The sequence below is a fragment of the Carcharodon carcharias genome, chromosome 8 (assembly GCF_017639515.1).
Source record: "Carcharodon carcharias isolate sCarCar2 chromosome 8, sCarCar2.pri, whole genome shotgun sequence".
Classification (NCBI taxonomy): Eukaryota; Metazoa; Chordata; class Chondrichthyes; order Lamniformes; family Lamnidae; genus Carcharodon; species Carcharodon carcharias.
The window spans coordinates 5520887-5547951 of record NC_054474.1 but is presented as its reverse complement, the minus strand read 5'-3'; the positions used below and the strand labels follow the sequence as shown (position 1 = coordinate 5547951).

Here is a 27065-nt window from a genome sequence, read left to right as displayed (position 1 = left end):
AGGTTCCCGAGTCCATTGGCAGGAAACATGACCAGCCATCGATGGGCTGAGAGAACAATCGTGAAATGGTTTCGCGCCGTTGTGAAAGTGATCGCGCCATATTGTCCGCTCACACCACCAAACACACCCATCGCTGGCGGGCATGGAAAATCCCGGCCTAGGAGTTGTGATGAATGGCGCAAACCTGTCTTATACCTTTACAGATACTAACTGACCTGCTGTGCAACTCTCTACATGTTGTTGGTCCCACCACTGCTACTAATAACAGATTTGTAACCTCCTCTTGACCCCCTGAGTTTCCTAACTTTAATGCTGAACACTCCTGATTCTAATCACTTCACTGTTGGTGGCTGTGTCTTTAGCTGCCTGGGCTTTGAGTTCTGAAACTCCATCCCTAAATCTCTCCACCTCTCTTTTCCTCTTTTAAGACACTCCTTAAAACCCATCTCTTTGACCAAATTTTTGGTTGAATTGTCCTAATCTTTCCTTATGTGGCGTAGCGTCAATAATTTGTATCTTATGGCACTCCTGTAAAGCACCTTGGGGTGTTTTTTTACTCCAAGAAAGGTGCTATATCAATGAAAGCTGTTGTTATAAGTCTGAAATTGTTCTCCAGTTTGAAAGGGTGAAACATGTAAACTCTTGGCTAAGTTCAGTGGAACATGACTGAGTTAACACCGCCTGTGTCACATTAGAAAGCTCAGGTTTTTTTTTAAACAAACGAGTTATTATCTCCTTTTACCACAGTACACACCTCATTATAAACACAAACAATGCTGAGCTCTCACGAAGCAGATCATGATGCTGGTACAATGCACAGAGGGAAGGATTGTGTATACAATTAGTTACAAGAGTAATTAGCGACTTGAAGGGCAAAATTACACAGATATCATTTATTCCCCCGCCCCCCCCTCCCCCTCCCCCGTAGTGAGGCTGAGACAGACATGGTGAGTTTGAAGCATACCATTTCACACAGCCTCACTGGGGCACCCACGTGACATGAATACAAAACAAAAACAGAAACAGAAATACCTGGAAAAACTCAGCAGGTCTGGCAGCATCGCTGGAGAAAAAAATAGTTGACGTTTCGAGTCCTCATGACTCTTCAACAGAACTAAGTAAAAATAGGAAAGGGGTGAAATATAAGCTGGTTTAAAGGTGGGGGGGAGGGGTGGGGTGTTGGGACAAGGAGAGCTAGGTAAAGGGTCAGTGATAGGTGGAGCTAACCAAAAGATGTCACAGGCAAAAGGACAAAGAGGTGTTGAAGGTGGTGATATTATCTAAAGGAATGTGCTAATTAAGGGTAGAAAGCAGGACGAGCAAGGTACAGATAGCCCTAGTGGCGGTGGGGGTGGGGTGAAGGAATCGAAAAAAGCTAAAAGGTAGAGATAAAACAATGGATGGAAATACATTTAAAAATAATGGAAATAGGTGGGAAAAGAAAAATCAATATAAACTATTGGAAAAAACAAAAAGGAAGGGGAAAATCGGAAAGGGGGTGGGGATGGAGGAGAGAGTTCATGATCTAAAATTGTTGAACTCAATATTCAGTCCAGAAGGCTGTAAAGTGCCTAGTCAGGAAATGAGGTGCTGTTCCTCCAGTTTGTGTTGAGCTTCACTGGAACAATGCAGCAGGCCAAGGATGGACATGTGGGCATGAGAGCAGGGTGGAGTGTTGAAATGGCAAGTGACAGGGAGGTCTGGGTCATGCTTGCGGACAGACCAAAGGTGTTCTGCAAAGCGGATATAAATACAACTTGCCACATAGCTGTTGTGTCATTGTTCGTTTGGTCCTTGGATGTACACACACATTGGAGTGTGGTCATGTGATACCAACGGCCAACTAGTACCGCACCCCCCGCCCCTCCCCCATGTGTTTTTTAAAATCCTGATTGGGCCTAGACGGAGAGTGTTTGCAGGCTGTCCCATCTTGGTTTAAGAGTTTTAAGGAGCTTTTGAAAGGTGGAGACGGGGAGATGGAGAGGTTATGGGGCAATTCCAGAGCTCCGGGCCAAGTCTGCTGAATGCAGCAGCTGCCACAAATGGAAGTTCAAAATGAGCCACTGAGGAATGGGCTGGGACATGGTGAGCCAGCAGAGCAGAACTGGCTTTAGCTGCCCTTGGATGAAGCTTTTGACTCTTTACTTTACAATGGGCACTTACTTATTTCAATATTTGCACTGTGAGTACTTTACATTCAATGATATTTAAACTGGTTAAAAGTTCACTCCATATCTGTTTGCTCAGATTTCATAATGTCCCCACAAGGTTGACAAAGATGTGACTAACCTGCCAATAATTCATGTCTGAGCTTGTTGTACAATTTAGAGACTTGGCTGAAAGAACCATTTGGAAAAAAAAACAAGAAACTAAGTTGGCTAAGAGTTTGAACGAGTGGAGGGAGGTTAATCGGCAGAGTATATTTCAGACTGTGTTCGTTGTCTCTTCAAGTTATTGAGGGATACATTGCAGCCTCCCTGGAACCTACAGCAGTTGTCTGCTCTTCTCAGACTAATCAGCATCAACAATCTCTCTGTCTACACCAAGTTTCCAGATAAACTTCCAAGAGGTCCCTTGAAGCTATTACATCAGGGCACCAATCATTGCAAATTATAATTAGATCATTGATTGAAATATATAGTGACAGGCCACTCTTTGTGTTCGGCTTCATTTATCATTCATTTAATGTCCTGTAGCTCTGTTCCTTCCCTCATCAACATTGACCTAAAGCACTGCAGAGTTTGAGAGATTTCTTCTGTTGACAGTCTGCCATTATTAGCAACGCCCAACTCGTTCTCGAGAGCAAAGGTTGGTGGCACAGGAAACGTGCCTTCTTCTATTGGCTATAGGTGGGCAGCGCACAGGGCAGGGAAAAGGTGGAGGTGCTCAGCAGGGCACGCAGCATCTGTGGAGACGGAAGTAAAGGCCCAAATCCTCTCTCCCAGCTCGGGAGTGCAGAGTTGGGAGAATTCCCGACTCCCCAGACCTGACTGGGGAGAAAGTGCCCGAGTGGTTGGGTTTCCGATCTGGTGGGGGGGAGGGGGGGGAGCATGGCCACTAACTGGAGTCAGTCCCGCTGTCCCCCTGGAAAGAGTCTGGAGGCAGCCCCAGAGGCTGCCGGGTTCCGAGGCAAGCCGGTTAAAAGGCCCACCTCAGTGTTCTGGGACTTCGGTTGTAAAGAAACAGTAACAGCACAAAACAGCCCTTAAGTGCTCTGCCACTGCCCCCTGCCCCTCCCCCATACACGCCATATGCCCCATCCATACCAAAACATGCTCCCTACCCACCCTCCATGGTTCTTCATACCCTCCAAGTGAACTTATGCCACTCTACACAGCCACCATGGCCCCTCATTCCCTCCTTACTAAAATATGACCCTCCACCCACCACCAATGGCTCCCATACCCTCCATGCCAACCTATGCTGCTTTACCCATCCCCTTGGCTTCTATTGCCCTCATACCAATACATGACTCCCCCACTCCTCACCATAGCCCTTTATAGTCCCTATGCCAACTTAGTGCCTACTCATTCCAACCCATTCCCATCACCTTTGTCTTTACACTTTCCAAGCCAATTAACCCAGTATTCACAACTGGCAGGGTTCAGGAGCTATGATGAGATGAAATATAAGTTCCATACTTGGAACTTGACTAGATTTTATTAATCAAAAAAAAAAGTGTCATTGATAAATGCCCATTCAATACGTATAAATCCCTCCAAGTACCAATTCCCTTATATAAAAAACATTTCCTTTGAGTACTTAATCCTTTATAAAAAATAAACATTTGTATTCATAGCCCCACATCAAAGACAGCTAATCTCTTAAGAATACCTTTGCGCTGTTAATCAAACTGTGAACTTACAGGACCCCCACTGTGATGATAGGTTGTGGATGCAGCCAAGCAGAAATAATACTATAATGATAGCATCAGGCTTATGTGGACAAGCATCTAGTAAAATTGCAAGCACTTATATTTTTCAACTTTGGCTTGCTGTTTTTCCTTTCAAAATTTAAAGAGCAGGAGATTTAAATGACTTGACAGCTTGACAGTTCCACAGAGCTTATCCACTTTTTATGCACATTCATGTCTACTCTCAACAACCCCAAAGGAGTCCTGACTTCTTCTGAAGGGATATCTTACCTCTCCAAAAGGGCACCTTACCTTACCAAAGAACTCTAATAAGTGCAGACGCTTTCCTCAAATGACTAAATCCCAAGAACAATGTTTCTGAAACTTTGATGACCAAAATTGCTTTTGTTTGAAGGCAGCTGCACTTTTAAATGTGCAGCTGCCTCCGTGAACTACATATGAGCAAAATGCGTTCTGCTCCCGGTGAAAATGGTGGGTGCCGGGTTCGGGGGCAGGACTTCTGGATTCTGGGCTCCGGCTTAGCTTTGGCTCAGGAGTGGAGCCCTTCCATCTTTCTGAAAGTTCAGGACATGTCTGTGACATTTTATCAGAACTGAGAGAGGATGAGACACCTGACATGCTAACCCTGTTTCTCTCTCCGTATACCGCCAGATTTGCTGAGCGTTTGCAGCATTTTCTGTTTTCATCTGCACTATTATCCTTTTGTGAAAGGTGGACACTTAGGCTCAAAGGTCACCAACATCTAAGCCTGAAAACTGCTGGAAGATGTGCAGAAATCAATTCTTTTATTTAGGGACAACACAGAAACCTGACAGGACTATATGAGGACTGAAGCTTCCATCAAAATCATCCTTTTGTAGATATTCAAATGTTTTCTCCAACACGACATTTTCAAAAGTACTTGATTAGCTGTGAAGCACTCTGGGACGTCCTGAGGCTGTGAAAGGCACTATAGAAACGCATGTTCTTCATATGCTTAAAGCCACATTGATTTTACAATAGACAAGACTGGTGAGTGGAATTCATTCCATTGCATCCCAGGGAAGTGTCAGTTGGAGGTTATGGTTCTCAACCTGGGCATGAATGTGTTCAAAATGATGATGGCATCACACCAACCTCGTTTACAGTCCAGCCATGAAAACACTGCCAAGCAAGCAGAATGGTGACACGCCTCCCTTGGCCGATTACTGCAGCAACACTTTGCCTCAACTACATAGGGAGAAAGGTTTTAAGGGAAAGAGCGCTTTAGGTCCCTTAGATTTTCAGATGAGTCAAGTTCTCTGCAGAAGTTCGGAGCATGTAAGGTGCCTGTGTAAGTGTGTTTACTATGTTCACGGGTGCACAAACAACGTTAATCAACATGTGCACAAGGCACATGTGTGTACATGTCAGTTGACTGTGTCCAAGTATAATATGCACTTACTTTGTGCGCAAAAATATAACGAAGTAGATTTGACTGTAAAGCTTCACATTATGGGGTTCTGTGGTTTTGATGACAACTGTGCTGCCTAGCTATTAATACAGGGAAGAAAACTAGAAGATTTTTATCCTTTAACAACATCGCTGCTGCTGCAGTTATCAAAACATTGAGCACAGAGGCTTGATGTAGGAGGGTGGTGTGTGTCGGACTGCCTTTCATTCCTAAATACACCTTAGCGGAATGATTTCCCCCTAGTTCAGCCACACCTGACTGATGTTCTTCATCAGCTGTCAGGCAGAAGCGAAGATGGTGAATTCAGTGACAACAGTGCCTGTAGGGGCAGAACACAGTGACTACTTTCAGCTTCCCTCTCCTATGAAAAAGCGTGGCTTTACAACAGGGATGTTAGCAACAAGGAGTAGTTATAATGGGGGACTTTAATTACCTAAATGTAGACTGGGACAGTGATAGTGTAAAGGATGGAGAGGGGGAAAAATACCTAGATTGTGTTCAAGAGAATTTTATACAGCAGTATGCGTCCAATCCAACAAGAAAATAGGCGCTGTTGGACCTAGTTCTTGGAAATGAGGTGGGCAAAGTAGATTAAGCGTCAGTTGGGGAACATTTAGGAGACAGTGATCATTGTACCATCCGCTTTAGAACGATGATCGAAAAGGATGATAGGCAATCCAAAGTAAGAATAATTAACTGGACGAGAGCTGACTTTGATGGGGCAAGAACAGAGCTGGGCCAGATAGGCTGGAACAAAAGATTGGCAGGAAAAACTGTAGCTGAACAATGGGTTACCTTCAAAAAAGAATTGGTTCGGGCACAGTCAATGTATGTTCCATCGAAAGAGAAAGGTATGGCGAACAAATCCAGAGCTCTCTGAAATTAAGATAAAAAAGAAAAAGTGTGCTTATGACAGGTGTCAGGTATAAAATACAATTGAGAACCAAGAGGAATACAGAAGGTTCAGAGGGGAGGTGAAAAAGCATATTAGAGAAACAAAGAGGGGTTATGAGAAAAGATTGGCTGCCAACATAAAGGGGAATCCCAAAGTCTTCTATAGACACATAAATAGTAAAAGGTGGTAAAAGGAGGAGTAGGGCTAATTTGGGACCTAAAAGGGAATTTACACATGGACGAAGTGGCCATGGCTGAGTTATCAAATGAGTACTTTGCATCCGTCTTTATCAAGGAGGTAGATGCTATCCTGGCAATGGTGACAGATGAGGAAACTTAACTGGAAGGGATCAAAATTGACAAGGAGGAAGTATTGAATGTACTGCCTGTGCTTAAAGTTGACAAAGCACGGGGACCGAATGAGATGATCCCAAGGATATTGAAGGAAGTGAGAATAGATGTTGCAAGGGAACTGGCCATAATCTTTCAGTCTTCCCTAGATTCAGGGGAGATGCCAGAGGACTGGAGAATTGCAAACAATTGTTCAAAAAAGGTTGTAAGGATAAGCCCAGCAGTTACAGAGAAGTCAGTTTAACTTCAGTGGTGGGCAAGATTCTAGAAACAATTATTCAGGATAGAATTAGTAGTCACATGGGAAAATATGGGTTGATAAGGGAGAGCCAGCATCGATTAATTAACTTGCTGGAGTGTTTTGAAGAGGTAACAGAAAAGGTCAATGGGGGTAATGCAGTTGATGTGGTGTATATGGACTTTCAAAAGGCATTTGACACAGTGCCACACAACAGACTTATGAGAAAAGTTATTGCTCATGGAATAAAAGGGACAGTAGCAACATTGTCACAAAATTAGCTGAAAATTAGGAAGCAGATAGTAACGGTCAATGGTTGGTGGAGTGGGCAGATAGGTGGCAGATGAAGTTCAATGTGGAGAAGTGTGAGGTGATGCATTTTGGTAGGAAGGACATGGACAGACAATATAAAATAAGGGGTGAAATTTTGAGAGGGATGCAGGAGCAGAAAGACGTGGATGTATGTGTGTATAGATCATTGAAGGTGGCAGGACAGGTGAAGAGAGCAGTTAATAAAGCATACAGTATCCAGGGCTTTATTAATGAGAGCACAGAGTACAAGGGCAGGGAGGTTATGCTGAGTTTATATAAGACACTCGTTAGACCTCAGCTGGAATATTGTGTATGGTTCTGGGTGCCACATTATAGGAAGGAACATATTGGAGAGAGTGCAGAAGAAGTTCAGAAGAATGGTCCCAGGGATGAGAAACTTCAGCTATGAGGATAGACTGGAGAGGTTGGGACTGTTGTCCTTGGAGAGAAGAAGGTTGAGAGGAGATTTGATAGAGGTGTTCAAAATCATGAGGGGGTTGGACAGAGTAGAGTCATAGAGATCTAAAGCACAGAAAAAGGCCCTTCGACCCATCGAGTCTGCACCGGTCAAACAAGTATCTAATTATTTTAATCCTATTTTCCAGCACTAGACCTATAGCCTTGTCTGCGATAGCATCGCCAGTGCACATCCAAATACTTCTTAAATGTTATGAGGGTTTCTGCTTCTACCACCCTTTCAGGCAGTGAGTTCAAGATTCCCAGCACCCTCTGGGTGAAAAAATCTTCCTCACATCCTCTCTAAACCTCCTGACCCTTACCTTAAGTCTATGCCCCCTGGTTATTGATCCCTCCACCAAGGGGAAAAGTTCCTTCCTGTTTACCCTATCTATGCCCCTCAATTTTATACAACTCAATCATGTCCCCCCTCAATCTCCTCTGCTCCAGGGAAAATAACCCCAGTTTATCCAATCTCTCCTCATAACTAAAACTCTCCAGCCCAGGCAACTTCCTGGTAAATCTCCTCTGCACTCTCTCTAGTGCGATCACATCCTTCATATAATGCGGATTCCAGAATTGCGCGCAATACTCTAGCTGTGGCCTAACCAGCATCTTATACAGTTCCAGCATAACCTTCCTGTTCTTATATTCTATGCCTCAGCTGATAAAGGCAAGTATCCCTTTTGCCTTCTTAACCACCTTGTGTAGTTGTCCTGCTACCTTAAGGGACAGGTGGACATGCATACCAAGGTCCCTCTGATCCTCGGCACTTCCCAGTGTCCTAACATTCATCGTGTATTCCTGTGCCTTGTTTGTCCTGCCCAAGTGCATCACTTTACACTTATCCGGATTAAATTCCATTTGCCACTGATCAGCCCATCTGACCAGCCCGTCTAAATCCTCCTGTAATCTAAGCACATAGAGAGAAGCTGTTTCCGCTCATAAAAGGATCAAGAATCGAGGGGAACAGATTTAAAGTGATTTGCAAAAGAAGCAAATATGACGTGAGAAAAAACTTTTTGACACAGCAAGTGGTTCGGGTCTGGAGTGCATGGCCTGGAAGTGTGGCGGAGGCAGGTTCAATCGAGGTATTCAAGAGGGCATTAGATGATTATTTGAATAGAAGCAGTGTGCAAGGGTACAGGGAAAAGGCTGGGCAATGGCACTAGGTCATAAGGCTCATTTGGCGAGCAGACATGATGGGCCGAATGGCCTCCTTCTGTGCCGTTAAAATTCTGTGATTCTGTGTGACAAGGGAAGTGTTACAGGAATCAAGTGATACAAACAGGAAGTGTGCAAGAGAGTACATATTTTAATACATAATACATAAATATATAAGAAAATAAATTGCATTTATATAGCGCCTTTTATGAACCCACAACATCCCAAAGCTATCCAATGCACATGAGCAGAATGATCCACACACATCACTAACTGCTCATTCACTTTCCATGTATGAATTCCAGTGTTTTCAAACATAAGCAGAGCGATTTCACGATTCCAAAAGGAAAATTAATTAGAATTTATAAAGGAAACTCCCTCAGCAAACTCTGTGCCCACCCACACCCACACCAGGATTGCATTTATATAGCACCTTTAACACAATAAAATGTCACAGGAGCATCGACAAAACAAAATTTGACACTGAACCAGGTAAGGAGAAATCAGGGTGGAAAATGCCAAATGCTTGGTCAAAGAGGTAGGTTTTAAGAGGCATCTTAAAGAGAAAAAGAGAGGCCGGTGATAAATAAACCGTGATTTCCCACCAATTTCTAGCCCCAATGCAGCCATGCCCCCAAAGGAGACAAAGGAGAGCCAATGCATGTTATCTACTTGGACTTCCAGAAGGCCTTTGACAAGGTGCTGCACAGGAGGCTGCTCAGTAAGATAAGAGCCCATGGTGTTAGAGGCAAGGTACTAGCATGGATAGAAGATTGGCTGTCTGGCAGGAGGCAGAAAGTGGGGATAAGGGGGTCCTTCTCAGGATGGTAGCCGATGACTAGTGGAGTTCCGCAGGGGTCAGTGTTGGGACCACAACTTTTCACTTTATACATTAATGATCTAGATGAAGGAACTGAGGGCATCCTGGCTAAGTTTGCAGATGATACAAAGATAGGTGGAGGGACAGGTAGCATTGAGGAGGCGGGGAGGCTGCAGAAGGATTTAGACAGGTTAGGAGAATGGGCAAAGAAATGGCAGATGGAATACAACGTGGGGAAGTGTGAGGTCATGCACTTTGGTAGGAAGAATAGAGGCATAGACTATTTTCTAAATGGGGAGAGAATTCAGAAGTCTGGAGTGCAAAGGGACTTGCGAGTCCTCGTCCAGGATTCTCTTAAGGTTAATTTGCAGCTTGAGTTGGTAGTTAGGAAGGCAAATGCAATGTTGGCATTTATTTCGAGAGGACTAGAATATAAAAGCAGGGATGTGCTGTCGAGACTTTGTAAGGCTCTGGTCAGACCACATTTAGAATATTGTGAGCAATTTTGGGCCCCGTATCTCAGGAAGGATGTGCTGGCTCTGGGGACGGTCCAGAGGAGGTTCACGAGAATAATCCCAGGAATGAAAGGCTTAACATATGAGGAACGTTTGAGGACTCTGGGTCTATACTCGATAGAGTTTAGAAGGTTGAGGGGGGATCTGATTGAAACTTACAGAATACTGAAAGGCCTGGATAGAGTGGACTTGGGGAAGATGTTTCCATTAGTAGGAGAGACTAGGACCTGAGGGCACAGCCTCAGAGTAAAGGGAAGATCTTTTAGAACAGAGATGAGGAGAAACTTCTTTAGCCAGAAAGAGGTGAATCTATGGAATTCATTGCCACAGATGGCTGTGGAGGCCAGGTCATTGAGTGTATTTAAGACCAAGGTAAATAGGTTCTTGATTGGTAAGGAGATCAAAGGTTACAGGCAGAAGGCAGGAGAATGGGGTTGAGAAACTTATCAGCCATAATTGAATGGCGGAGCAGACTTGATGGGCCGAATGGCCTAATTTCTGCTCCTAAGTCTTATGGTCTTATGGTCTAAAGATTCGGTAATCAGATCTCCGGCTTTCTTATTCTCCGTCGCTCTGCAAGATTATACTTGCTCAGGGCATGAATAGCCTGTGTTTCTATCAATGCATATATAATATGTAAACACAGTTAATTATAGCTATCATTTAGGACAGAAACTGTCAGTGAGGACTGGAGACATACCACATTAAAGGAAGGACATTTAACTCTGCTGATAGATCATTTGTGCAAAATTCACTTTAGATAAGAGTATAATTTGAATACGTGACAGTAATCATTCACTCACGTCAATAAATGGTTATTATCTGTTCAACATATGAAGTCCAACATATTCAAATATTAAAAAAAGATCCATGTAAGGCAGCTTGAAAGGTATAAAAAGTAAAAACTATTAGAATTTACAAAAAGAAACACCCCTCAGGAAACACCATCCACCAGGAATGTTTGAGAAGATTAAATTATTCATATTTTTAAAAACTAATTATTTATATTAAAATGTTACACTTTATGCTCTGCCACGAGCAAACATTCCAAGAACTGTGAGGTTAACCACAGTAAACGCTATTAAAGAGCCTGGTTTAGCAGCTTTGACTGATTTACTCAGTATGTTTATTCAGCAGATAGCCATGTGGGACTGTAAGATCGATTCACGAGTCTGTACTAAGTTGTTAGCCATGATTCGGTTAGCAGCACACTCACGTCTGATCAGAAGATAGTCGGTTCAGGGTCCACTCTAGGGACTTGAGCACAGATATCTAGCCAGGCGCTCCCAGCGCACTACTGAGGCCATGCTGTTTTGTCAGAGGCACCAGTCAGAGGGTCTCACCTGCACTTTTAGGTGGGCAAATAAGGTCATACAACCGCTATCTTGATATTTATTCCCCAGCCAACAGCATTAAAAACAATTTTATGTGATCGCTTATCTCATCGCTGATTGTGGGATCTCGCTGTGGCTGCCACATTTCCTAACATCACAACAGTATCTTCACCTCAAAAGCACTTTTATTTGCCCCCGTAAAGTGCTCTGGGGTGTCCCAGGGTTGTGAAAGGTGCTATGGAAATGCATTTTTTTTCCTCTCTGCTCATTTATCTACTGAGTTGGGGGAAGATAAGGTGAAGGTCGGGAAGGAGAAGGCACATGGCGAGTGTGCTGGGTGTACAAAGCATGAACGTTGCAAATGCGGAAAAAAATGTCATCCCTGCTCAATTATGGGATGATCCCGTGAAACCCAAGGACAATGGGTCACCCTGCACCCACCATGGTTGAATAGCTCAGAATCATGGCTTAGACATGTCACTGGGGGCAACGTACCAAACGATTGGTCTGGCAGCATCCCTGGAGATGGTGGGGGGGTGAGGGCGGAGAGCGGGACAGAGTTTTTCAGCTCTGTGACCTTTCCTTCAGTCCTGATCAGAGGTCACAGGCCTGATACATTAACTCCGTTTTTCTCTCTCCTGAAGAAACCGCCAAACCTGCTGAGCATTTCCAGCGTTTTCTGTTAATTTCCCTTTCAGATTTCCGGCACCTGCAGTGTTTTGCTTTCGTACCAAAAAATTGTTTTTTGTGCCAATGGGACCATCCCCCAGGAAAGTGTGAGTGCCTTTAAAAAGGGAGTGAAGCAGGTTAACAGGCACGGAGCGAAAATAATGGGACTTCGGGGTTACACAGAGACTCAACGAGGTCTCTTGCCAACGCAAGACAGATACTGTTTAGCACACGAGGAATGAACAGCAGTTTGCATTTATGTAGTGCCTTTAACCATGTAAACTGTGCCAAGGTGCTGCAACAGGAAACTTTGTTCAAACAGGTAGGTTTTAGGGAGACAGAGAGTTGGAGAGATGGAGAGGTTTATGGGAGGAGATGCAGAGCTTAGGACCCAGGCCGCTGAAGGCATGGTTGCCAATGGCGATGAGAAGAAAACTGACGATGCCCAAGAGGCCGGTATTGGAGGAGCGCAGTGAGAATGGCAAGGCTAAAGGGTGAAAATCACAGAAGCAAGATCGCAGAAAATAGCCTACGTCGCTGGAGCTATACTCCTTCAGAAAAAGCGGACAGAAAAAGAGGAAAAATACAGGAACATGAATCACTGGGACTGCTGGAATGAAACGCATTGATGGTTCATGGTCTTGTAATCTATAACATGACAATTTAAAATGCAGCATTAAAAAAAAAACTAATGGACTCTACCAATGCAACAAGTTAATTAAAAACTGCAATATTCATTGGATGTGGACTTTCCCTGAAAGGAACTACAAATTATTCACCAGTTATCTTGCAATAGCTTTCTTGCCTCGATGAGCATATTACCACAGTCAGCACTATACTCAATTTCTCCTGCAAGAATTATTAACTATAAACTTAAGCAAAAATAAAGCTGCCAGGGCCAGTAAAGAGTTACAGGCTGTGACCTGACTGTGCTGTTCCAATGACTTTAGCAAACATCCAGAGTCTTGCCTTGAAACAAGTCACCACCCTCTCCAACCTGCCCCCAACCCCCATAATTAGATTACCACCTTGTAACTTGTTCACAGGGGCAGTGAATCTCTGGGGAAATGCTAATCCATGTTTATAGTCCTGGTCTTTAACCTGGCTCCTTACAAATGGATCCTGAGAGGATACTGATGCTCTGTACACATCAGCGCGCAATCGACGCTCCTCGTGATTTTGAATTACTGTCCACCTCTCCCTTTCCCTCTTTGAGTGACCAACCTCTTGCTTTTTGGAATTCTGAAGCCCTCTCCAACTTCTCCTGAAAAACTTGTCCATTCACCTGTTTTTTCTCCTGTCCCAACTAATCCTTCCCGACTCCAGCTATCTCCCTGTAAAAACACTCAAACGCTGTTTCCAATGTGAGGACTGTCATGTTGCTATATTACTGCTTGAAGGAGACAATATACTCTCTGGTCTATAGACTGGAGTGATCTCAGCTGACTCCCTCCATGCAGGAACACACACAATTGCACATAGGCAGTTGTTAGGAAGCCTGATTCACTTTTCCTGTGGACTTGACAGGGAATTGCCCGCAAACCAAGGTGTAACATCAAGTTATGTCAATCGTACCATCCCAAAGTTGCATTTATACAGCACCTGAAAAGCGGTAAGACATCCCAAGGTGCGTTACAGGAGCCTTATCAAACAAAATCTGACACCTGAACCACATAAGGAGGCATTAGCACAAGTGACCAAAGGCTTGGAGCCAGGGGAATATTGTATTGAGTGTCTTGCAAGGGACAGAGTGACAAAGACGGAGGAGGTTAAGGAAGGTGTTCCAGTGCTTGGCATTGGCATCTGAAGGCATGGCTCCAATGGTGGAGTGATGACAATCAGGGAATTGCAAAAGGCCAGGGTTAGATGGGTGCAGAGATCTCAGGGGCCGGGGGGGCGGTTGTAGAGCGAGAGGAAGTTACAGAGATCAGCGGGCCGAGGCCAAGAAGAGGTTTGTAAACAACAATGAAACACAGGATTATAGAATGGTTAGAGCAGGGAGGAGGCCATCTGGCCCATCATGTCTGTGCCCGAACTCTGCAAGAGCAACTCTGCTAATTGCACTTCCCACCCTTTCCCCGAAGCTCAAATCATGTCATTGTCGAACCGGGAGCTAATGTAGGTCAACAAGTATAAGGTGAAGTGTACTTTGGTGCGAGTTGAGACGGGGGAAACAGACTCCTCCTTTAGTGGGTACAGCGGACAACTCCTCCTGGCTCCCTCCCCAAAGACTCGATCGAGCAACCAAAAGAAAATCCCACACCTGTTGTCTGGTGCAGTAGAGGGAGAATTACAGTTAGATTGTTCACACCATCCTACCCACCCAACTGCCATACCAACCCATAGAAATGAAATACTGCAGCCCACACCATAAGGATTGCATTGGATTCGGTGGTGGTGGGGCTTTGGGGTGGGAAGCAAGGCCGCTCCGAAGCAGTTTACAACAGAGCGTAAAATGTCTTTGGGGACATGAAATGAGGGCAGGTCATCTCGCCTCATTGAACCTTTAACATACTGAGTTTCACAGACCCTATAAATCCAAGTAACAACTGTGTCAGGGCCTTTGAAGTGATGCTGCTCTGTGGCTTTGCACATTTTCCTGAGGTCATTTTGACTGAGAGACTGGGTAACAATGGGACCTGACTGATGTTAACATGAAAACTGACCAGTCATTCATCTTGTCTCTCTTTATGGGATCTTACTGTGTGGGAATTGGCTGCCACTGTTGCCAGTCAAAATGTCATTGAATTTTAAAGTGATTCACGGAGGTGAAGGGCTAGGTGTGATTCTAAGATGTTAAAATGTGCTGTATGTAAGCAAGTCTTGATTAAAAAACTTCAGCCTCATGGGGTTGATATGATGTCATGTCGATTTCCTCTGCTGCAAATCAGAGCTTCTTCAAACTTAATAAATGCAAAAGGTGCAAGTGAATATTGCATCCCATTTCCTACCACTTGTTTTTCCCCAGTAACTGTTATTTTTTTCCAGTTTTAAATCAGATTGCAAAATTCACACCTCGTTATGCCTGACAAGAGCTGCTATTAAAATTGATGAATCATTTTACTAAACAGCAGTGATGGATTCACTTTTAATTGTTCTAATGTTTTACTTGCAATCTACCACATTTCAAATTTAATTTTGCTGTCACCATGTTCCGGCTGGATCCCGGGGGAGGTTAGATAACTGAACCACTCACAGAACCATACAGCACAAAAGGAGGCTATTCAGCCCTTCGTAGCTATGCCAGCTCCTTTGAAAGAGTTGTTGAATTTATCCCAATCCCCTGCTTGCTCCCCCTAACCCAACAATTTTCTTTTTCAAGGACTTATCCAATTGCCTTTTGAAAGTTACTCTTTTATTTGCTTAAGACAGTACATTCCAGGCCACAACTCACTGAGTCAAAAACAAAGCTCACCTCCCCTTGGCTCTGGAGAAGAGTCATACGGACTCAGAAAGTTAACTTTTTTTTTCTCTCCACAGATGTTCTGAGACCTGCTGAGTTTTTCCAGCATTTTCTGTTTTTGCTTCAGATTTCCAGCATCTGCGGTATTTTACCTTCATCTCCCCTCGGCTTCGATTGCCGATTATCTTAAATCTTTGCCATCTCGTTACCAAGTCTCCTGCCAGTGGCATGAGTTGCTCCCTATCCACTTTGCAAAAAACGCCTCAATTTATTTAATTCCACATCCTCTCTCGTGCAGCCACTTTTCCTGTGAACTAGCTGTGCGTGGGGAGGGCAATCCAGACACTTGGATTTGCTGATGGTGAACTGTTGACACGTCAGTTGGGCCAGTGATATACGATCTCTACTTTCTCCGTCCATGAGGCATGTGCTCAGCTTGCTGCAGGACAGTTGATAAGAACCAGTCCAGGGATCAGGCCTGTCTCAGTTCCACTCCCTGCTTCCCAAGCTGGTCTGGTACTTCATGGACAAATCCAAAAGAGATCACAACTTACACCGGGTCACAATAACAATACAGAGCAAGCTATGCAACCCAACTGGTCTATGCAAAGCATTAATGCTCCAAACAAGCCTCCTCCCAATCTTCTTCATCTAACCCTATCAGCACAACAACTTGCATCTCTATAGTGACATTAACGTAGTAAGTTACTCCAAGGTGCTCCTCAAGAACATTATCAAACAAAATTTGACACCAAGTAACATAAGAAGATATGAGGTCAGATGACCAAAAGTTTGGTCAAAGAGTTATGTTTCAAGGTGTGTCTTAAAGTTGAAGAGGGAGGTAGAGAGGTGGCTGTGTTAAGTGTGGGAATTCCAGAGCAGCTGATGGTGTAGCTGCCAATGGAGGATTGAGGGAAGTTGTGGGAGGAATCGTATAGATTATCAAGGATAGGTGGGAATCAGGTCAGCTATGATCTCATTGAACAGCGGAGCAAGCTCGAGGGGCTGAATGGCCAACTCCTGCTCCTAGTTCGTAGGTTCGAATGTTCGTATCTAACCAGTCAACCCTCAGTTTCAAAAAAGTACTGGAGGAAACAGGAATGGAATCAATTCCAGAGAACTCTGAGTGACACTGTGTACTGCCGCTGCTGGGTGTTTGTGCTCACCTCCTCTCTGTCTTTGGTTTAGTCTCCCAGCAAGAAGCAGGCATTACCTCTGATACACCACTGGGAGAAAACTGACTGTTCTCGGAAACCACATAAATGGTAAGCATCAATTCACTTGCACTACTGTGTACATGTTTATTTTACCTTTTTAAAATAGATTCCAGTCATGCGCGTTTGATTGCTAGTAGCCTAATGTCTTTTACCAAATTCTGCAATCTGCCCACAACACGACAATTTGTCCCTGAGCCAAAAAATAAAACAAGGAAACATCCATTTCACACAGTTGAAAGGGAGATTCCCAGAGCATCCTGTTCCAGCATTAAACACGCGTGGTTTCCCTGGGGTAGTGATCATGAGAACGACATACCCAGCCCCAAAGCCTTGCTGCAACTTAACAACAATGCAGATGAATTAACAACAAAGCAAAGAATTTTAAAAATTCAAATCAATAATATTTATGTGGGACCACTAACAAACACATAGCAATAAAGATCCATTGCTGTGGAAAATTCAAGCAAAAGCCCCTTTAAGGGCATAGGGTCCTCCTGATCCAATTTTCCTTATTTTGTTGAATGTAGGTGATTCACATTCATGGGGACAGATACAGAATGTGAAAACCTACTGCAGGATGTAGTGGAGTAACATCTCCCCACCACCCGCACAGTGGTCACTCAACTTCAAATCTGTTTGCGCAATGTACCTCTCATTTCTATCGACTGCAGATGAAACAACAGTGGGTCTATTTGACAGGTGCATCAACAAAAATCTAATCCAGAAGGAGTTATTTAAACAAAATCAACTCTACAAAAGAGAACAAATGGTGGCATGGTTACCATGGTTACCAAGTTAATGAAAGAGCAAGAGAAGAAATGTTAATTTCAGTCTGCAGGCTGAAGCTAACCAGACACTTGTCACTGTAATGGGGGTGCCTGCGCATTCCCACAGGTGTGACAAAGGTCACACCTTTGAAGATTTACAGTCAGAAACAAAGAGTATAATTGGCCCATAGCCATTAACCTTTTCACAGGAGGTCAATTCCAAAAGATCTAAATTGACAAAAAAAACCCTTGCAACTTTTACAGAAGCTTTGGCAACACAAACAACTTGGCTCGAATTCTGTTTCATCTTTATTAGCTGCACGGGTGCAGCACATATACTGGCTGACATTACAGGCTTTTCTCTTGGGCTTACTCATTCCAACTCCATCCAGCACTTTGAGGCGTCTCTCTCAGTGTTAGACGCACGACAATGAATTGTTGCTTTTGTTACACATCAGATCCCTCGACACAGAATCAGCACCGACTCTGCCAGCACAACTTCTTATTGAACCAAGCTTTTTATTCCTATTGAATTTTCTAAATGAGTTATTTTTTTCATAAGTTTCATGCCAGTACCTTGATGCACCTGTCAGATAGACCACTGTTGATTCATCTGCAAAAGGCAATAATACTGCAAATAACTTAACTTAGCAAAATGTGAGATAATTTCAGAAGAGTGTCAAGAAAAGTAATTTCTTCCATCTCAAGTCAAGCACCATGTCTTACTTTGATTCATTCTTTCCTAGAATAACAAAACTGTTGGGTAGCTCACCGGTTCAATATAACTATCCTTTTTCCTGCAGATTCTTAAAATATACTATAACTTAACCTCTTCATCTCAGCTTCTCTTATTCTCCACTCTGGACATACACTCCAAAAAGATGTCAGCCATGGTTCAGTTAGTTTCACCTTGTCTCTGTGTTAAAAGGTTGTGGGTTCAAACCCCACTCCAGACACTTGAGCACAAAATCCAGGCTTACACATCAACATCAGTAATGATGGAGTGCTGCACTGTTGGACGTGCCACCTTTCAGAGGAGATGTTAAACTGAGACCCCGCCTGCCTGCACAGGTTGATGTTAAAAAAGAGCAGACGAGGTTCTCCCCAGGGTCCTGGCCAATAGTTATCCCTCAATCGACATCAGAAAAAAATGTCTGGCTATTATCACATTGCTGTTTGTATAAAATTGCAGCAATGTTTCCTACTGTACAGCAAAAGTACTTCATTGGCTGTCAATCTCTTTGGGACATCCTAGGGTTGTGGAACGTGCAATATAAATGCAAGCCTTTCTTTTTGAAGGTCTCTCAAAAAACAAAGAGTCAGCCCATGAAGACATGGTTCGTAATAAACACCCAGCAGGTTCAGGGAAGGGAAATTGCCCTCTGTAGCTAGTCTAGTCTACACGTGACTCCAGTCACACAGTAATTCAGTGACTTCAATGCCTTCTCCAGTGGCCTAGCAAAGCCAAACAGTTGTGACAATAATTGCACACCTACAAACTTCTCAGGGTAACTATGTCTCATAAATAAATAGACTCGACTTGTGGACCATAACCCAGCTCAGAATAAATAGATATAAAACCAATTGTTCATCTGCAGGCGGAAGATTGCCAGCTGTAGTTGGACTCATTGCTGGGTATTGTTTGCAAAGGATATTAATCTTTAATTCCTGGAAACTCCAGTGTAATCTGGAGACTTGACAAGCTTAAACGCTTCATTCATTTACTAGGAAGAGTGACGAACCAGATCTGACTTGTATATTTGTGGTTACATTGCAGAGAAGCATTGGGAATAAAAGTACCCTTAGCACTTCCTGGAAACACTTGCTGGTTTCTCCGAGGTCACTTGTGCAGTGGGCAGTTCTGGCTGTTCTCTGCCCCTCACATAACCCCGTGAAGTGAAAGCCCAGAAATACAGAGTGAGCACAACCATCTTGACAGCAATGGAGGAAATCCATCTTGAAGCTCTTGCTGCTTTCAGGAAGGAATGCATGACTGTAACCCAATCTGGGGATTGTGCTTCCATCCCCAAATCATAAGAGGTCATTTGTAGGTCACCGCAGATTTGTGAGGCTGTGATGTTTTGGTTGGAGCTGACGGCCACTCTAATACCTCTTGGCTGTTTTAAATTCATGACCCAGGGGGAAATGACCCGTCCAAAATGCAACGTTCCCGGATCTGAATTTCCTGCCCTGGGTATTGGGGTTGCTGATCTCCAGCAGGCCTTTCAGGGGCCGATGTCAGGAAGCACTTCTTCTCTCACTGCAGTGGATTAAATAGGATTGATGAGCAGAGGGTGAAAGGGCAGCACGATAACAGGGCCTGTAAAACTTATGGCAACATCAGATATCGTGCAATTGCGAGATTTACATTGCATTCTTCAGAGAGGTTAAATGAGTATTTCACAATGTTTACATATCCCAACACAAGGCTGCACCTCCAGCAGAGGCAGGCATGAAATTCCAACACAAGATTGCATCACAGAAGACCAAAAGCCCCTTATAAACCATAGAACTCATAAAAGACCAGGTTATGTCAGGAACCATTTTTATCAGAAAGACTGTCAAGAGACAGGAGAGAATCAATTACAGCATGTTTAAAAACAAAACAGCTACTACCCTGGAGTTTCGAAGAAGAATTAGTTATATTGGACCCGAAATGGTTAATCTGTTTCTCTCTCCACAGCTGCTGCTAGGGGTACCGAGTTTTTCCAGCACTTTCTGTTGTTATCACTGCCTGTGACGCGGCCGATAAAGGCAGCACCCAACGTGCTGCTAAAATTCCCCGTTTGTACCCCCGATTTGATGGAGATGGCAGTCAGGATGTATCCAATGGGGCCAGAGCTTCAGAGGAGAGGCAATCGCAGTCGGATTGCCAGCCCACTCCTATTTACTTACACTGGAATGCAGCTGCGCCTATTCCCGCTCAACCTTCCGAATCGGGCCGGGTGAGGATGGTGCAGTGCAACGGGTTCCCCAGGCCTTCAGTCGAGGACAGGAGAGTCGAGGCTGAAGAATCCGCGCCCCCTTTTTAACAGCACTAGCTGTCGTAAAGCGGGTAAGTTTAAAGGCCCAGCTACTTTGGGAAGCCAGGGAGAAGGTAAGTGTGTGGTAAGTGTGTAAGATAAGTGTGTGAAGGGGTATGGAGGTCGGGGGGGGTGGGTTGGGTGGGGGTGGGGTGGGGTTGGGTTGGGTTGGGTGGTCAGTCTGGGGGAAGTGGGTGGTAGGATGGGGGTAGCATGGTCAGTTGGGGGGGGGGCATCGGGTGGTTAGTATGGTGGAGAGAGGGTGGTAGGATGGGGATAGGGTGGTCAGTCGGTGGGGTCGTGTAGTCAGTGGGGACGGTAGGATGGGTCGAGGGGTTGCGGGGTCCTTGGGGAGGGTAGAATGGGTCAGGAAGGGCCAGTTGGTCAGTAGGGAAGGTTGGGTGGTAATTGGGGGGTAGGATGTAATTGTGGGGGCTGTCGAGGGGATCAGGAGGGTAGTTGGGGGTGTGGGGGCGTAGTCAGGGGTGGGGAAGTAGACGGGCAATTAGGGGTCAGGCAGGGAGTCAGGAGGGTAACCGGGAGCAGTGTCAGGAGTGTAGTGGGGGGGGGGCGTGGGGGTAGTTGGTGGGTGGTGGGGGGGATAGTCATGGGTTTGGGAAGGTAGTTGGGTTGTGGGAAGGGTAGTTGGGGGTCCAGTGGGGGACTGGAGGTGTCAGTATTATGGTTACCCAGGAGCTAGAATCCTCCTAACCTTTCCCAGATAACTATTCTGATAAGACAGGCGGAACCATCCAAGGTCTCCAATTTAAATCTAAGTATCGGATGGTTCCCTGTGCAGGGTAATTGCCCATCGGATGTTGGAAAACACTGGGCAATTTCCATGCAGTCCTGGCATGTGGACTTCAAGGGCTCCCCCAACGCAGGAAAGTCTCCACCTCTACCCACACCCAGACTTGTACAAAAATGGCAATATGGGCAAAACTACCACATAGCCTAGTGGCAACTACAGATTTTTAGCCAGTCAGACTCAAAACCTTCAGATACAAGGGCCCTTGGTAGGAGTGGAGTGAGGGAGACAGTAAGTGTGGAAAAAGAGATTGAAAATTACAAATAAACCTTTTTAAAGATGTTATTTATTTTTAACCAATCAACAAATTTGAGAAAACCTGTACAAAGAATACTGATCCTGCAATACACAACAGTTCATGCATTATTGTATATCACTTGAGGACTTACAGCCTGCTGTTTCTGTCTGATAACTTGAAATGAATCTGCTTTGTGGATGAGTGTTTAGATACAAACTGCCTCCCAGCTCTTTTATTGCATCTACCTGCTGAATCTCCCTCATTAGCGGGAGCCTAAAGATCAATTTCTCACCCTCTGATCCATGAACAATTGTGTTTGAGCGGTATTGTAGTTTATTAATGTTTACTTCACAGTCACTCAGGTTTAGAGTATGTCTGGATAGATGACGATTTGTGGCTTCCAAGACCAGAATTGTAACATGTCTATTTGATAGCATTATTCACCCTTTCTTTCCCCTACCACCATCTTCCCCAATTATATTCTCCTGCCTCTTTTCACTGCTGTTGGGGACGGATGGGGGAAGTGGCAGGGTGGGGGGTGGGGGAGTGGTGGGGAGGGGGGAGTGGCAGGAGTGGGGAAGTGGCGTGGTGGGGTGCAAGTCATAGCTCCAATGGCATTTGCAGCAAGCCACCAGCTCAAAGTGGGCATCACATATCAGTGGGCCCAGATAGTGAATGCTTGCAAGATATTCGATCATGTAGCGCACCACAGAAAAGTTCAACTCCTCCTCTCCCCCACCTCTGCCACCGCTTTCAATCCAGGGTCAATGGATTGCCTTTATTTGAGGAATTCTTGTCTGATATCCCATCCCCGCTCACCCACCCTTAACAATAGGTCCTGAGGACATTGGTAGCTCTTCAATATCCCCCAACATTCCTGCCCACTGCCAGTTATACTGATGTGCCCACACCTCAGTCAATAAGCTCGAAGAATATGGAATTATGTATGGCCTTACCTCAGTCGTTCAATTCCAACTAAAGCACAGGGAGCCAATCTTCGCATCAACATTGGAGCTCAGCCCCACATTCAAAAGAGTATAAAAGGGGGAAAATGAGACCTGGAGGTCACACCCCTGATGGATGGCAAGAGTTTAAAAAAAACAGCAGATTGACTTAAATGGGTTTACTTCCTGTGTAAGTGTGGCAAAGGGGGAGTTCACTCTAAATTACCTAACAGTAAGTACAAACCAGCAAACATCTGGGGCTTGGCATTTGCCTGCTGTTACCTAATCAACAACAAACTGCCTCCTAGCTCCTTTATCGCCTCTGTTTTGATATGACTTTAAGGGAATATTCAAATGAGCAAGTAGCCAGGATGTAGAGCAGCACATGATCAGCAGCTAGTAATGTGTAGTGTGTGTCATTTCGCATTTACTCCTCACTTGAGCTCCATGTTGAAAATGGGCATAAAAGTGGAGTGTGCTCCATCGACCAGCATCAATACTATTCACCTTGATAAACAGAAGGGTCACGCTTCAGAAACTCAATGCCAGTTTGGCACACAGCTACCATCAGATGATGGTATTCCAAATACAGCGCCAGGAGATAGAAATAAATTACATCCCCCTGTCTGTCCTCCTAGACGGACAGAAAAGATTCTGCAGCATTATTTTGAAGAAGGGGAGCTTTCCTCAGTGTCTTGCTCAATATTGATCCTCAACCAATAACACAAAAACAATGGGCTGGATTTTCACTCCTGAGGCAGATAGCGCAAGTCTGGAAATATTCCGGCTCACTGCACCTGCCTTGGGAAGAAGTGCCCCATCAGGTCTGACTTTCATTTTAGTGGGTGGGTGCAGAATGGAGTCAGGCCCACCATCCCTGGATTCAGATCAGCGGTGGCTGCAAGGGGCTGCTGAGTGCCGGGGCAGGCTGATTAAATGGCCTGGCCCAGTTGCACTGTTATATGTTAGTTCCTCTTGTCCTTGCCCCTCACATCCTCTTAACACCGCACCCACCACCCCCCCCCACCCATTCCCTATGCTCCATGCATGCCAGCTCATGACACCCCCCCCACCCCCCCCCACCTACCCCCATGGCCCTTATAGCCCCATAACAACTCATGCCAACCCAAGAACCCAGCCACCCCTTTTATCTTTATAATCTCCAGTCCAACTCATCTAATTTCCACCATGGGCAGATACTAGTCTAAATTTCTATTATAGCCTTTACTATAGTGGAAAAAAAAACTTCCATTCATGAAAGCACATTCAAAACTCTAAAAGACCCTCAAGTATTTAATCCTTTATATAAACAAACAGACTTGTATTCATAACCTCACATAAAAACAGCCAATCTTTTGATAACCTCCTTAAGCTGTCAATCAAATTATGAACTTACAACATTGCTGCTGGGATAATTGTAGGTTGTGGAAAGCGGCCAAGCATTAATGATAGGCCTTGGGATAATGTCAATAAACAGCTATTATAAATGCTAGAACAATTTGTTCAACTCTCACTGACAGAGGCAGGCTTTTTTTTTAATTTTTAAAGGCTGGAGATTTAAATAACTTCACATCTTGAGTTTTATTTCAACTCTGAGACAGGCAGGCTTTTTTAGTTTTAACAGGTTGTGGATTAAAATAACGCCACGTCTTGACAGTTCTACATACCTTATCCATCCTTCACAAGCATTCACATCTCCTTCATAAATATGTGACTCCCATAGTGTGGCATTAGCGAAAGCTGAGTCTATTTGGCAGCACTCAGCTCAAATGAGTGCTGAGTTTGGGTTTCCCTCATGTGACAGTCAGGCCCCACCCCCCTCCTCTACCAGTAATAGTAGCATCTGTCGGAAATGGGGGCAGGAACTTCCGAATCCTGGATCTTGCCTGCCATTTTTAGAAGCCTGCGGAGCTTTCCGGGCTTGGCGAAAATCTGGCCCAATATACTTGGCCACTGCAGTCATGTTTCCTACATTGCAACAGTTACTATGCTTCCAAAAATTGCTGTGTTGCCAGTAAAGCACTTTGGGACACACTGAGGTCGTGAAAGGCGCTATATAAATGCAAGCTCTTTCTTTAAGCAGGCTGTTAAACATGTGTTCAAGACCTCGAATACTAAATCCTACAATTATTAGCCATGTATGAAGTTCATCTGCAAGCAAACTGATTGCAAGACAGTTTGGTGAGTATATTTTTTTTTAAAATGAGACTTAATTATAAGGACCAAAAAAAAAGAGGATTCATATCAAAAACCCATTTAGTGGTAGAATGTTCAATTTCACAGCTTCCAAATTTTTCATTTTATATTCAATTTTCAGGACTCCTTTTTCATTATTGGGAGATAAGTCGATGAAGGGTAAAGACTCTGCGCTGAATGGGAAGAAAGGGCAGGTGAGAAGGCAGAAAGGAGGACATGAAGTAACAGAGATGAAGTGATACCAAGTTTGGCTATCCAGAAACTCACGATCGTTGCAGGATCAGAAGTAAGTTCGAGCCGGACTTTTCAGGAGTGGAATCACTTATTCTACACACAAAGAGTGGTAGAAGTTTGGAACTCTCTTCTGCAAATGGCAGTTGATACAACAGATCAATTGTTCATTTTTAAATGAGGTTAGATAAAGATAGATACATTTTTGTTAACCGAGCATGTTAAGGAATATGGGCACAGGCGGATATATGGGTCAGGCTGGACTGCTGCTATCCCACGCGCAAGTAAACTCCAGCGTGACAACATTGGCTCGCGATTCCAATGTCAACAAGCCAGTTTCCCATAATTTGCAGCCCACACTCCCAATAAAAAAAAATAACGGACAAGTGAGGTTGTTAACAAGCCAACAGGACCAAATCTTATATTACCCACATGAGAGACCCTCATGGGTTGGCATGGGCAGGTGGGTGAGTGAGGTTCTACTTTTTCACAATCTGAGGTAAAATAGTGGGAAGGAAGAGGGGCTGCCTTGTTTGGGGGGGCGGGGGGGGGGTGCCCTGTGCACTTTCCCTCCCCAAGATGATACCCACCACCACCACCACCCCCCCCACGCCTTCCTCCTGGCCTCCAAAAACCATCCCCCATCCCATGGAGTTAGGTCACAGGTCAACCATGACCTGATTGTTCCCTACATTACAACAATGACTACAGTTCAAAAAGTCCTTCATTGGCTGTGAAGCACTTTGAGACCCCCAGTGGTCAATGGAAAGCGCTACGTAAATGCAAGTCATTTTCTCTTATTTGAATAGCAATCCAGGCTCAAGAGACTAAAGGCCTTCTCCTGTTCCTAGGCTCAGACATTGAGACAAAACAGTCAATATAAATGAAAGAGGCCATTCAGCGCACCCTGTTCCTCCTTTCATTGGAAGTGTTGGATTTTCTATCACTGATTTTAACTGTCTCTTGAATAGTTCAGGAGATTTTCTTCTTGACAGAGTTAAGACGGACACGGAGATGTCTGAAGGTGGTGGTGATGGTAGATGTGCTTCTTGTCAGTCAGAGAGCATTTTCTATTTCATGAACTGCGAGACTGTACGAGCATCGTCAATAAAACCTGGGTGAATTACTCAGCATCGAGTTGGGGTTTTTGTATTTGTCACTGTAACTTCAATCTCCTTCACATTTGCCTTCAGTTCCATTCTGAAGCAAATTAAAGTCTATTGGAGTGTACTTTAGTGCCTTTACAGTTTATCTTCTGTCTGAGTTACCAACTACTCTCTGCAGTTCTCAATACTGAGCACTCATCAATCCTAGTCCAAAGTCTCCCTGAGTTAATTTCAATGACATCTCTCATCCTTGTCACAGCTTGCTTCACTGAACGGTTCTGTATCAGCAAGCCTTGCCCTTTTTCTTATAGCATCCTGCCGTGGACCATTGATATTATGACGAGGAGTCCCTGTGGGACTCCCACTAGTCACTGTTGCTAAGCTCTAACTGTTCCCATTCATAAATATCTTCCGGTTTCAAATATGCAGCAAGTTTGCTCTCTCTCTCTCTCTCTCCTGAAATCTGGATCTGCACCTTTGCTGAAAACATTTTGCAAAAGGTCATATCAAAGTTCAAGTGGTCAATATTAGCGGAATTTTGATCATTCACTCATTTTGTTATGAAGACATGTGTTCAGGACAATCAGAACCAGGTCACATTTACCTCCTCCCACCAGTGCCATTCATTCATCCAAAATCGAATCCATATGCCTCTCACCTCCCTGGTGTCCAGTTCAATACTTATCCCACGACCAACATCGTTAAAACAGATTATCTGGTCATTTTCTCATGGTTGTTTGTGGAACCTTGCTGTGTGTAATCTGGCTGCTGTGCTTCCTACATTACAACAGTGACTTGTAATTTAAAAGTGCAAAGCAAAGCTTCGGGATACCCTGAGATTGTGAAGGACACTGTGTAAATTAAGGCTCTGTTTTTAACTCCATCTCCAACTTTTTCCCCTTGTCTCCTGAAGGCACTGATGTCTTGTGGTCTGGCTCCATGGCCTCTGGCAATCTCACCCAAATGCCTGTTATTCACACTGGCAAGTTATTTAATGAAGGTCACCCTCATTTGTCAATATTCTGTTCTGACTCAAACAAGGATCAAAGGATAGAGGTCAGGCTTAATCAACT

At 44.4% G+C, this 27065-nt stretch overlaps 1 protein-coding gene across 3 annotated transcripts in view; it reads right to left on the bottom strand.

Annotated features, from left to right (window-relative positions):
- The window catches only part of LOC121281094 (protocadherin-1-like), a 397262-nt gene that overhangs the window by 181499 nt on the left and 188698 nt on the right, over positions 1-27065 (bottom strand). For 2 of the 3 annotated variants that reach the window (XM_041193764.1, XM_041193766.1), the window contains exon 3: positions 6102-6182. The exons of the other annotated variant lie outside the window; for it this stretch is intronic. In XM_041193764.1, the coding sequence (XP_041049698.1) occupies positions 6102-6182 (81 nt within the window). The remainder of the gene's footprint in view (positions 1-6101; positions 6183-27065) is intronic. 3 annotated transcript variants of the gene reach the window in all.